This window comes from Mandrillus leucophaeus, unplaced genomic scaffold, assembly GCF_000951045.1.
Source record: "Mandrillus leucophaeus isolate KB7577 unplaced genomic scaffold, Mleu.le_1.0 Scaffold121, whole genome shotgun sequence".
Taxonomy (NCBI): domain Eukaryota; kingdom Metazoa; phylum Chordata; class Mammalia; order Primates; family Cercopithecidae; genus Mandrillus; species Mandrillus leucophaeus.
In genome coordinates, this window is record NW_012100432.1 from 5,405,099 (window position 1) to 5,418,839 (window position 13,741).

At 41.7% G+C, this 13,741-nt stretch overlaps 1 protein-coding gene across 2 annotated transcripts in view; it reads left to right on the plus strand.

Annotated features, from left to right (window-relative positions):
• Nucleotides 1-13,741, plus strand: part of PPP4R2 (protein phosphatase 4, regulatory subunit 2) — an 85,521-nt gene continuing 71,780 nt past the window's right edge. The window contains exons 1-2 of one of the 2 annotated variants that reach the window (XM_011971276.1): nucleotides 1-277; nucleotides 1,286-1,367. In XM_011971276.1, the coding sequence (XP_011826666.1) occupies nucleotides 244-277; nucleotides 1,286-1,367 (116 nt within the window). In that variant the 5' untranslated portion in view covers nucleotides 1-243. The remainder of the gene's footprint in view (nucleotides 278-1,285; nucleotides 1,368-13,741) is intronic. The other variant, XM_011971277.1, reaches the window with a different exon arrangement.

Sequence of the window (13,741 nt, forward strand, 5' to 3'; positions counted from 1 at the left end):
GCGCGCGGTGACGTGCCGGGCGCCATGTTGGAGGGTTGGTGGTAGCGGCTTGGGGAGGTGCTCGCTCTGTCGGTCTCGCTCTCTCGCACGCTTCCCCCGGCTCCCTTCGTTCCCCCCCCCGGTCGCCTGCGTGCCGGAGTGTGTGCGAGGGAGGGGGAGGGCGTCGGGGGGGTGGGGGGAGGCGTTCCGGTCCCCGAGAGACCCGCGGAGGGAGGCGGAGGCTGTGAGGGACTCCGGGAAGCCATGGACGTCGAGAGGCTCCAGGAGGCGCTGAAAGGTGGGGGTAGCTGCCCCCTCTCCATTCCCCATCACCTTCTCCGCCTCGCTCGTCTCCTTTCAGGGCGGATGGTTCCGAGGGCCGGGGCTGGGGCCGGGCGCGGCGTGGGGAGAGCGCTTCACGGGCTCCCATCCCCCTCCACCTCCCCAGGGGCGGGGAGCCCTGTGGGCAGCTCCCTCCCGCCCCGCTCTGGCTTTGTGTCGGCCGCCGGCGTCTGGGCTGGGGGAGGGGAGCCGGGGAATCTCCTGCGGGGGCCCCAGTCTTTCTACCACCCGTTCGAGGGTCGAGTCGCGGAACCGCAGACTCCTCCCTGCCAGGCATCCTCCTTTCTCTGCCAGGCCACCCGCACGCCAGGCGTTGGGGTGGGAGAAAAAGTAAAAGGTTGGTGGGGGCGGGAGGTGGGGGGGGGGGTGGCATCGCAACTTTTAAGTTGTCTCAGGATGCCTTTTTCAGGGCTTTTGAAGTCATCCTTCCGCGCCCTAATTTCAAGGTGGTTGCCTTCACTGTACTTGATTGCACGCCTTCCACGCAACAGGCTTGAGAACAGTGGCTTTCAAACTTCGAAGAGAGAGATTTCAGCGTTTTGAGAATTATTCTTTGACATACAGAATCATTTGGGGATAGCTACTTGGGGTAGTTGGTGTTTCTTAAAATGGCAGATTTATGGACTTAGATAAACAATTGGTGGGAATCGGGGCCTGGGGATTTTTATTTTCGCTGGATTCTCAGCTTAATATAATACTGGTGTTCCCCCGGACCACACTTCGAGAAGCACTGCGTTAAAAGTGGTTTGTGAAGTTGAGTGCCCCCTTTAGGAGGATTCTTGTTATCTGTAAAAGAGGGTGATATGTTAGAAGTAGAACTTGGAGGGTTGAGGTGGTTATTTGGTTGAGAGGCTTTTTTTAAAATTTTTTGTTTAATTCTTATTAAGGGAAAGGACTGGGAGGAAAGTTTGTTTTTAGAGGGCTTTTGAGAAAACTGATAACTTTTTTTTCTTCCTTTATCTAGATTTTGAGAAGAGGGGAAAAAAGGAAGTTTGTCCTGTCCTGGATCAGTTTCTTTGTCATGTAGCCAAGACTGGAGAAACAATGTGAGTTGAAAGCATGCATTTGTCGTTATAGACCAGTGCATTATTCAGAATTGCTCAGGAAAGGGAAAAAAAGTGTATTTTGGGATAAATAATTCATTATAAATTGTAGAAGTCCTGGTCATTTAAATAATTTATATATAAATTTACATTTAAAGAACGTGTACACTTATTTGCTCTATATTGGTCTGTAACGGATTTTAAAAACTTGTATATGTTAAAATTGTCTTTGTAGCTAGGCTTTGGCACGCTTAGAGAACGTATTAGTCTTAAGGAGCCAGAGGAAGGAAGAATGCCTATTCCATTATGACCCTTTTTGGCCATAACAAATAGGCTTATTTGTAGAATTTTGTAGCTTTGATTCTGTTTCAGAGTCTTAGTGGTATTTTCTCATATTGTGTGTCCAGTTTTTTTTTGTCGTATTTGCGTATGTAGGTGTTTGAAGTGTCACTTCTATTTATCGTCTTGAGGACTCTGATTATCTGACAAATTCCAAATGCTGCAGTTTTGACTGACCTGTAGACTTTTAGGATAGCTGATTTTTTACATATGCTCAGCATTTTATTAAGCTCGTTTCCAAATGTTCTGAATCTGAAACTTAAAAGTTAGGGCTGTGTTCAGAAGGAACATTCCAGGTCATTGTTTTGCAGTTTGTGTGGTAGACGCACTCTGGCTAAGTTTATTTGTAGAGGACAGTGCATCTTTGATGACTTCTTTTTGTAGTCTTTGGGTGGGGGCTGGGGCAGCAGGAAAGGGGTAGGTTTCTGTGGGTTCGATGTTAATATGTGGGTTATCTGCCTAGTATGAGTGTAGCTTTCAGCAAGTATTGTATAATTTCTCTGGCTTTATTATTAGCAAGTGTTCATTTCTCACAAGATTTGCTTATGATTGTAGTCTAGCCTTTTAACAACTAGCCTAATTTTAGAAAGGAAAAAACCTTTGCTGCCTCAGTGCTTGATTTAATGGTCATGTCTGCAAGCTGAATCTCGTTAGTATTCTATTAAAATATACCAGTCATTTTGAGAACGTCACTGTGGTGTGTTCAATCTTGTATTTCTATTTATTACATTAAAAAATGGGAGCTTCTGGGGCGGAAGTCATTTTTACCTCCGAATTGTAGTCTCATACAGAACATCTTGATTTAAAACAATGTAAAACTGTTAATTTATGCTTATATAGATAAGCCTAAAAATGACCAGATGCCATCTTTCAAAAATAAATTAATCCCTGAAACATAAATACTTAAGACTGCCACTATATTCCTCTTGAATTGCTAGTTGGCACAGACTTAGCCCTGTCAACAATGTCAAACCAAATAGCATTTTACTTTTGGCTGTTTTTTTGATATAGAAGATTATATCAGACTATTTGGAGATGAGTACTTAAAACCTCTTATTCAGTTTATCAGGTTTGTGCACACTGCTTTCCCTTTTTGATAAAATACATTGCCTATAAATGTATAAATAGTTGAAAGCTTCTAAAAGATAGCTTTTTAATATCCTGTCTTACTGGAACACCAAGTGCCTGGGGAAGTTATCTGATTTTTTTTGGACAGTTATTTTATCCTGGTAGAAGAGGACTTAAAATTCCCAATCCCCCACCCCATATTAGGTGTTTATATACTCACTAAGCATGTTTTGTACTGAAATGATTGGTGTACTTAGATTCTTATATTAAATGGAATTTGGAAAATATTTTTAAATTTATTATGTAAATAGCAGCCAGTGTTTATGCATTTAGCTTTAAGCTTTGATTTCTTTTTATCAACATGGAGTATCTTTGATACATTTGCAGAATTTGTTACCCATTTATGACTAAACTAAGCTTTGTCTAGTATGTGAGTTTGTAACAAGATAATTAAAATTTAAAGAACAGCAATTTAGACTTTTCTGATGTTTTAGGATGGGTGGATTGTTTAAGATAAGTGTTTCCACCGGATGTGGTGGCTCATACCTGTATCTCAGCACTTTGGGAAACGGAGGATCACTAGAGCTCAGGACAAAAAATTTAAAAGTTACCTGGGTGTGTTGGTACATGCCTGTAGTCCCAGCTTCTCCAGAGGCTGAGGTAGGAGGATTGCTGGAACCTGGGAAGTTGAGGCTGCAGTGAGCCATGATAGTTGGGGCCACTGTACTGCAACCTGAGTGACAGAGTGAGACCCTGTGTCAAAAAAAAATTTCATAGTTGTTTTTATTTTCACTGATGCATTATAGCAAGAAAGCATTAACAGAAGTAGTATATGAAACTGTTTATGGATCAAAATCAGTGACCCCTCCAGGCTATTTATTTTTCTTTTCAAAAAACAATTGTTTTGACGCTTGTTTTTAGCTTTAGAGAGGTTTTAGAATTGTAAGTGTAGGTTTTTACAATGGAGGAGGTTGTAGGAAAAATTTGAACAATTTTACTTCTTAGTCTATTAAAATTACCTGTAAACATCTGATGTATTAAGTTAGGAAAGATGCCAAGACATACTAAATTGATGTGAAGAGAGAAACTATATATGTGTATAACTAAAATAATTAATCCTGAAATGAATTGTTTCTGGCCACTTCAAAAAATTGTTTTTATGTTGCAAAGATTACTTTCACCTGAAAATGGGACATTTTCTGGAGCAACACTCTTCTGAAGGTAACGTAGTTCCTGACATCATGCTAAATATATAGTATGCGCTGAATAAACAGGAACATATGGTGTGTTTCAATCATGAATATAAACATTTCATGCATTTCAGTCATGGATTTAAATGTATTCGATGGGTTTGAGTTGCAATTACTATCCTTTTTGATGGTCAAGTTGTCTCCCATTTGGCCAGTGGTAGCCTTTTCCAGTTGGCTCCAGAGTCCTTTTGACATGACTTTGGTAGTCTTTGATAGTATCCTTATTCTCTGGTATAAGAATATGTTCCGGGCTCATTTCCTGCCCCAGATGTGAATTAGACATTTCTCAAGAAGACCTGCCTTTTAGTGGGAAATGGTGTTTCAAGACTACAATCCTGATGGTAGAGATGTTTATTGTTACTCAGCTAGATAAAATACTAGGACTTGTACTTCAGAATCAGGAATGCAGCGTTTAAAAATGATTTTTTGTTGTTGTTATTGTTTAGGTAAAATATATAATTTGCTGGCCAGGTGCAGTGATTCATGCCTGTAGTCTCAGAACTTTGAGAGGCCAAGGCAGGTGGCCCAGGGTCACTTGAGCCCAGGAGTTCAAGACCAGCCTGGGCAACATGGTGAAACCCGTCTCTACAAAAAATTAGCCAAATGTGGTGGCATGCGCCTGTAGTCCCAGCTACTCCCAGCTACTTGGGAGGAGAAGGTGGGAGGATCACCTGAGCCTGGGAGGTTGAGGCTGCAGTGAGCCATGATTGTGCCACTGCACTTCAGTCTGGGCAACACAGTAAGACCCTGTCTCAAACACACACATGCACACTCACACACTTGTAGAATTCACCATCTTTACCATTTTTGTTTTCTTTTGTTTTTTGAGATGGAGTCTCACTCTATCGCCACACTGGAGTGTAGTGGCACGATCTCAGCTCACTTCAACCCCTGCCTCCCGAGTTCAAGCAATTCTCCTGCCTCAACCTTCCGAGTAGCTGGGACTACAGGCACGCCCAGCTAATTTTTGTGTTCTTAGTAGAGACAGGGTTTCACCATGTTGGCCAGGATGGTCTCGATCTCTTGACCTCGTGATCCACCCCCTCGGCCTCCCAAAGTGTTGGTATTACAGGTGTGAGCCACCATGCCCAGCCCCATCTTTACCATTTTAAGTGTACAGTTCGGTGGTAGTAAATACATGTATATTCTTTTTTCCTCCTTTTATCTCTCCTATTCCTTGCTCACTCTCTAGTAATCACCAGTCTTTAGACTCTTATCTTCCTGAGATCCACTGTTTTAGCTCCCTCATAAGTGAAAATGTGATGTTTGTCTTTCTGTGCTTGACTTAACTTCAGTTAACATAGTGGCCTACAGTTGTATCCATGGTGCTGCAAATGACAGGATCTAATTCTTTCTTATTGCTGAATAATATACCATATTTTCTTACCTGTTGATGGGAACTCAGGTTGGTTCGTTTTTTTAAAAAAATGTATTTTTGAGGCAAGGTTTTGCTGTCACCCAGGCTTTAGTGCAGCAACTCAGTCATAGCTCACTGCAACCTCAAACTCTTAGGCTCAAGGGATCCTCTTGCATCAGCTTCCTGAATAGCTAGGACTTACAGATAGGGTACATGCCACCATGCCTGGCTAATTTGTAATTTTTTTGTAGAGACAAAGTCTTGCTATGTTGCCTAGGCTGATCTCCAACTCCTGGCCTCAAGCAATCCTCCCAGAGTGCTAAGATTACAAGGCATGAGCCATTGCACTGAACTGGTTTCATGTTTTGGCTGTTGTGAATAGTGCTGTGGTAAACATGGGAGTGCGTAGGGCTTTTTCTTTTTTTTTCTTTTTTTTTTTTGTGACGGAGTCTCGCTCTGTCACCCAGGCTAGAGTGCAGTGGCACAATCTTGGCTCACTGCAACCTCCGCCTCTTGGGTTCAAGCGATTTTCCTGCCTCAGCCTCCTGAGTAGCTGGGATTACAGGCATGCGCCACCACTCCTGGCTAATTTTTTTGTATTTTTAGTAGAGATGGGGTTTCACTGTGTTAGCCAGGATGGTCTCGATCTCCTGACCTCATGACCGTCCACCTTGACCTCCCAAAGTGCTAGGATTACAGGTGTGAACCACTTCGCCCAGCCCAGAGTTTTTAATTAACTTTTTGCATACCAAAAATCCTTGTTCTCTCAAGAACGCAGGCAGGGGATGGTAGAATCATGATGTCTTGTAATTACTGACTGTAACCAACATTACACATCAGAAAGTCTAAAATAATAATACAAATATTACTGCCACGAATATAATTACTAGGAATGTTAAAATTTTTTTTTTTTTTTTTAACATATTCTCTATTTCTATCCCCCATTTAAAAGTTTTCCTGTCTACATTGTCTGAGCATATTGCTGTTATATAACTTTCCCTTTTGTTTTTTTTGAGACAGAGTCTCACTGTATTGCCCAGGCTGGAGTACAGTGGTGCGATTACAGCTCACTGCAACCTCTGCCTCCTGGGTTCAAGTGATTCTTGTGCCTCAGCCTCCCGAGTAGCTGGGGTTACTGGCACATGCCACCATTGCCTGGCTAATTTTTGTGTTTTTAGTAGAGACGGGGTTTTGCCATGTTGACCAGGCTATTCTGGAACTCCTGGCGTCAAGTGATCCCCGCCACCAGGTGCTGGGATTACGGGCATAGCCACTGCCCCCGGCTGACTTTCTCTTTTAACTGTCAATCTTAGTTTTACAATAGGTATATATCTCATGCATACAATCAGTCCTTATGTCATTGTATTGTCTGTGTCTCTAGTCAGTTTGGTTGTCTGAATGAAGCTTATTCTCTAATAGATTATTGAAAAGGGGCTAATTGAAACAATATTTCTGGAGTTCTTTTTTTTTTTTTTTTTGAGACAGAGGCTTGCTCTGTTTCCCAGACTGGAGTGCAGTGGCGCGATCTCAACTCACTGCAACCTCCACCTCCTGGGTTCAAGCGGTTTTTTTGCCACAGCCTCCTGAGTAGCTGGGATTACAGTTGCATGCCACCACGCACGGCTAATTTTTTTGTATTTTCAGTTGAGACGGGGTTTCGCCATGTTGGCTGGGCTGGTCTCAAACTACTGACCTCAGGTGATGTGCCTGCCTTGGCCTCCCAAAGTACTGGGATTACAGGCGTGAACCACTGCACCTGGCCTAACGTTTGTATTTTTAGTAGAGATGGGGGTTTCATCATGTTGGCCAGGTTGGCCTCGATCTTCTGACTTGAAGTGATCTGCCCGTCTCGGCCTCCCAAAGTGCTGGGATTACAGGCATGAGCCAGCGCTCCTGGCCGGGAGTTCTTATGTATATGTCTTGTATGTTGTCTGTGCCTTTTATTCTTTTTTTTTTCTTTTTCTTTTTTTTTTTCTTTTTTGTGGAGCATGGGGTCTCGTTCTGTTGCCCAGGCAGGTCTCAAAACCCCTGAGCTCAAGCTGTCCTTCCACCTCTGCCTCCCTAAGAGCTGGAATAACAGGTGTGAGCCATTGTGGCTGGCCTGTGCCCTTTAATCTTGAAGGTCACTTTGGCTGGAAATAAAATCTTTGGTTCAGATTTTCTATCCTTGAGTATCTTAAGTTTGTTAATTCTGTTGTTTCCCCCAATAAAACTGTTAAAATCTATTTATTTTTGAGACAGAGTCTTGCTCTTTTGTCCTGGTTGGAGTGCAGAATCTTAGTTCACTGTAAACTGTCTCCCACCTCAGCTTTCCGAGTAGCTGGGACTACAGGCACATGCCACCACGCCTGGCTAATTTTTGTGTTTTCTGTAGAGATGGGGTTTCACCATGCTTTTAGGCTGGTCCCCTGAGCTTGAACTCCCCAGCTGAAGTGATCTGCCCACTTTGTTGGCCTTTTAAAGTACAGGAATTACAGAGGTGTCACCATGCCTGGCCAGCTGTTAACATCTGATTTTTTTTTTACCTTATTAAACTGCCCACTCTTTTTGCCTACCTTCCTAAATGATTTATTTTCTTTAAAATACAGTGTGGTTTTGTGTGTGTGTGTGTTTGTGTTTTTTTTTGAGTTGAGTCTCGCTCTGTTGCCCAAACTGGAGTGCAGTGGCGCTATCTCAGCTCACTGCATCCTCCGCCTCCTGGGTTCAAGCCATTCTCCAGCCTCAGCCTCCTGAGTAGCTGGGATTACAGGTGTCCACCACTATACCTGGCTAATTTTTGTGTTTTTAGTAGAGACGGGTTTTCACCATATTGGCCAGGCTGGTCTCGAACTCTTGACCTAGTGATCTCCCCACCTTGGCGTCCCAAAGTGTTGGGATTACAGGCGTGAGCCACTGCGCCAGGCCAAAATACAGTGATGTTTCTAGACTAGATCTTTAAAAACATTTTGAAAATCAATGTTGAATATTTTGGAGTCATTGTACTCAGGTATATGTTGTGGTCTTTTTTTTTTAATCCTCTTATCTACACACTGGTGGTGTAGTCTTTCAGTATGAATTTTTAAATTTTTTAAAAATTAAGGTATTTCAAGAAAGTGATTGAATTGTTGTCTTTGGTTTTTTTGTTGGGGAGGGGAGGGAGACTATATTGCTGCATCTTTGCATATCTTCAGTACTTGTCATTTTGTCTTGAATTCTTTTTAAAAAAGAAGAATCCTTTTTTAAAAAAGCAGTGTTACTGGCTGCGTGCAGTGGCTCACACTTGTAATCTCAGCGCTTTGGGAGGCTGAGACCAGTGAATCACCTGAGGTCGGGAGTTCAAGACCAGCCTGACCAACATGGAGAAACCCCGTCCCTACCAAAAATACAAAATTAGCTGGGTGTGGTGCTTGCTTGTAATCCCAGCTACTCAGGAGAATCGCTTGATCCTGGGAGGCGGAGGTTGCAGTGAGCTGAGATCTCGCCATTGCACTCCAGCCTGGGCAACAAGAGCGAAACTCCGTTTCAAAAAAGAAAAAAAAGCAGTGTTATTGAGATATAATTGACGTACAATACACTGTATTTATTCAAAATGTACAGGTTGCTAAATTTTAATATCTACCCTCAGGAAACCATCAGCAACAATCAAGATTGTGAACATGTTCATTCATTACTCCCAGAAGTTTCCTCATGTCCCATTGTAATTTTCCCTCCCTGTGTGTGCTTCCTTCCCTCCAAGCAACTTTTTGTCAATGTAGATTAGTTTGTGAGTTCTAGAATTTTATGTAAATGGAACCATACAGTATGTATTCTTTGGCTTCTTCTATTCAACATAGTTTGCATTTCTTTTTATTTCTGAGTAGATGCATCGTATGAATATGCCACAATTTTTTTTTTTCTTTTTGAGATGGAGTCTCGCCCTGTTGCCCAGGCTAGAATGCAGTGGCGTGATCGCGGCTCACTGCACCCTCCGCCTCCAGGTTCAAGCTGTTCTTCTGCCTCAGCCTCCCGGGTAGCTGGGAACACAGGCGCACGCCACCACGCCTAGCTAGTTGTTGTATTTTTAATAGAGACGGGGTTTCACCACATGGGCCATGCTGACTCCTGACCTCGTAATCCACCTGCCTCGGCCTCCCAAAGTGCTGGGATTATAGGCGTGAGCCGCCACACTCAGCCCAGAGTAGCTTTTCTAACTACATGAAGCACTCTCATTGCTTTTGTGAAGTGTTTTAAGAACATGGCAGTTTGCATTCTGAAATTGCAGGCTGGTGTTTGCCACTCCTGTTTTTTTTTGAACCTTGTCTTCTTTTCTCTTGGCCCTTTCTCATTGTGGGGCTTACCTCTGGATTGGAGCACTGTTGGGTCACTTTCAAGAGCTCAAGTAAGCAAGACCTGCTTCATCTTTTCAAACTCACGACAGTCTATTCACTCACTGCTAGAGTTGGCAGAATCCATCTCAGTATCAGCTGCTGTTCTCAAATAGGTGTGCAGTGATTTCTAGTGAATACCTGTTGGCTATTTTATGATTGTCCTATTCCTAGGCCTTTGAGATACACCTTGACTTCTCTGTGTCACAGATCCCAGTAATGTTCAGGTCATGTGACTGTCAGTTTTTCCTCATCCACTTACTTTTTGGGGTCTGTGGAAATACTGTGTCAGTTTTGTTGTAAATATGGTCCACTGGTTTTTGGTTCTGCTCTCTAGTTTGGTCGGCCATAAGGTTTTAGAGAGATGAAAAACTGTAGCGCCACTGCCATCTTCTTAGAATTCTGCTTTTTAGGAAGACTTTTACATCCCTGTTAAGTCACTTCCATCATTTATAAAATGGGATAATAATAGTACCTTGAAGTGTGGGCAGGCAGTACATAGGAAGCTCAGCACAGTGCTTGGTACACAGAGTAAATGCTCGATAGATAATACTCGTTGTTAGGTTGTTGATAATGCATATTTTGATGATGCTTTTTTCCCCTCTCTCTACAGTTTGAAGTTCCTTGTGTTCAGGTATTTTGACATAACAGTAAGAAAATAAAAGGTTGTTTAAAAGTAGTTAACAACAACTAAGACCCGCATTATTATAAAGAAGTTCTCCTTAAGTCCATGAGGCTGCTAGATCCTTTTGTGGGGTTTCTTTTTTCTTTCTTTCTTTTTTTATTTTTTTTTGTGAGACAGTCTCACTCTGTCACCCAGGCTGGAGTGCAGTGGTATCTCGGCTCATTTGAACCTCTGGCTCCCGGGTTCAAACGATTTTCCTGCCTCAGCCTCCTGAGTAGCTGGAACTACAGGTGCGCACCACCACACACAGTTAATTTTTACATTTTTAGTGGAGTTGGGGTTTCACCATGTTGACCAGGCTGGTCTCAAACTCCTGACCTCAAGTGATCCACGCGCCTTGGCCTCCTGAAGTGCTGCGATAACAGGTGTGAGCCACTGCACCCAGCCTCTGTGGGATTTCTTTAGAGGGAATTTTGTGGTGTTTTGTCTAACATAATATTTCTTGAACACTTTGAAAATTGTTTCTAAAATGTCAGCCAAATACTACCTTCATGAATTTTTCCACATTCTTGTAACATCTGTACATTTACTTCTTTAATGCTTTTCTTCAGGTCAGCTGAGTTTTTTTTCCCTCAAATTTGTTTTTAAGTGGAAAGAAAATTACAGATACAGGTCAAACCCTCAGCCACTGTCCCCCGTGCCCCTCCCCCATAACCACTGTGTTAATTTTTTACCCTTAATGTTGTTGTGGGAAATAAGATCTGAAGCCATTGGCTTAGTGTAGTAGTTATGTTTTCTGAGTCACTTTACAATGTATAAATACTAAAATTACTAAAATATGAATTGTCTGTGTGTCACGTAAAGTCCTTTCATGTGCTATCATCACAGTGGTTATTAGAGGAAGCACAATATATTTTCAGTAAAAGTTGAATGGATGCCCTTTTGCTTCTAAATATTCCAGTGAGTGAAGTTATTAAGCTTTGAACATGAATAAAATTATAGTTTCTTTTTCATCACATCGTGTAAACCTGAATGGTACACTGGAAGTTAAGCACGCCAACTTTCTGAGTAGAGTTAATTTTTCTTATCTTCATTCTTTTGGGTGCCCAAATAAACTCATGTTTCCCATGGTCAGTTTAGTTTTTACTAGTTGTTGGCTACTTTCCTAATTGCATGTGAGTTAGCGTGTGGTGATGGTGGAATAATGTCATGTCTTGGAGAGATCTTTGCTTGAGTTCCAAACTTAGCTTTGCTACTTCTTGATGAGACTTTGAACAAATTATTTGTGAGCTTGTTTCCTCACTTAAAAAAATGGGGTTTGTACCTTTAGTTGTTTCAACTGTTGAGAGGACTTAAATAATAAAATACATAGCTCTAGATATGAAAACTTGGGGGAGAGTAAAAATTATCTGTATGCTGGGCATAACTAGAATGAATATGGCTCAAGAAACAAGTCTAAAGTACTTAATCTTGTGGAATGAACTCTGATTGGACAGTCAGGAGAGCACAAAACAGATTTAGGTTTGAATTCTGAATTTTATCATGTAGTTACTATATGACCAAGGCTGACTTCTCTCCCTTAATTTCCAGGTGTGTAAATACAGGTAATAAAGTAGGTCTATTTAAAGTGTTGTTATGGGGATTAAATGAGTTTATATTTATAAGGTGCTTAATGCAGCGACAGGCACATAGTGTCCCGTAAGTGGGAGTTACTGTAACTAATTATTCTACTTTTAATGATTTTCATCACTTAAATTATTATTGGTCACAGTTTCCTCAGATACTAAATGAGAGGCTTGTAATAGATAATCTCCAAGGTTCCTTCCAGCTTGAAAGCTTAGAGGAATCTCTGTGCTGCAGCACTATTTGGGGGTGGTATTGTAGCAGTAGCGATTAGGAGTGGGGAATGGGGCATGGTGATAGTGCTTAGTGTTAAAGTGTCTGATAATAATGTGAGATGTTAACTGTTAGGGAGTAATTAATAATTAGTGAATGGTTTGGAGACATTAAAAAGTTGAGAAGCAGTTGTCTATATTGCATGAGAAACAGCAGTCACCGCTACTACTAAACTCCTTATAGTCATAAAGAGGTTCTGAAAATACCTATGTTAGTGTTACCTTTGTGCACATGTGTATCTATATCTACAGATCCACTTTGTGTCTGCCAGTGAATGTATGGGTTCATAATGTTTATGGACTATTACTCTGTATGACATTACTGGACACCTGTCAAAAACTTCATGTTGCTTCAAAACATCATTAGTAAGCTTCAGATCTCATTAGTAACAAGATAAGGAATTTATAGTCCACAGAACACCATGCTTTCTCTCTGCTTGTAGACTGAAGATCTTTTCCCTTTTTGATGTAGAAGTTTATTATTCAGGATCCATGGCAAAAAACTGAATCACTGACTAAAACGTTAACAGTGTAGATAATTGAGGAGAGTGCTTGCTGTTTAATTACTTGTGCCTATGAAAAACATTGTATGTTGAGAAATGTATTTTAGATCTTCATTTTCGCCAGCTCTCTGATGTGTTCGGTTGCCTGTCTTCTCTCTGGTTTCACCCAGTAGCAGTCCTGTTGATGTGTCAGGTTGCCCAGGTTTTGCATTGCTTGTAATACATGTGTGTAGAATCTACTTGTAACCACTTGTACATTCCATCCCTGTCAGATACCTTGGGTAACCTGTTACCTGAATATTAAATATTTTTGAGAATTCACACCATTGACTATAAAGTGAATAATAGCTAATTTAAGTCTCACATTAGTAATAATATAAAATAATAGTAATAATGCCCTTAGTGGTTTTTTAAAAAAATGTGGCATACATGTGGTGGGGAAGAAGGGCTTTTTTGTTATCACTTACCACTTAATGCAAAATAATAAAAAACTTTTTTGTTTTGTTTTGTTTTGTTTTTTTTGAGACTAGGTCTTGCTCTGTCATCCAGACTGAAATACAGTGATGCAATCATGGCCCACTGCAGCCTCGACCTCCTGAGCTTAAATGATCCTCCTGCCTCAGCCCCTACCCCCAGTAGCTGGGACCAGAGGCATGCGCCACCATGCCCTTCTAGAAACATAAAAAGCTTTATTGAGAGGCTCTGTAGAGTGAAGAGCCATTTGGAGCTGTACGTGTCATAGTATCTCTCTTGTCTGTATGCTTATAATCTGTTTGACCGTTGCTTAGAAGACAGTCATGCTTAAAACTCTACTTTCATTATAATTTACTTGTGTGTCTCTGTCTCTCTCTCTTTTTTTTTTTTTTAAGACAGAGTCTCATTCTGTCTCCCAGGCTGGCGTACAGTGGCACAATCTCAGCTCACTGCAGCCTCTGCCTCCCAGTTTCGAGCGATTCTCTTGCCTCAGCCTCCTAAGTAGCTGGGATTACAGGTGCCC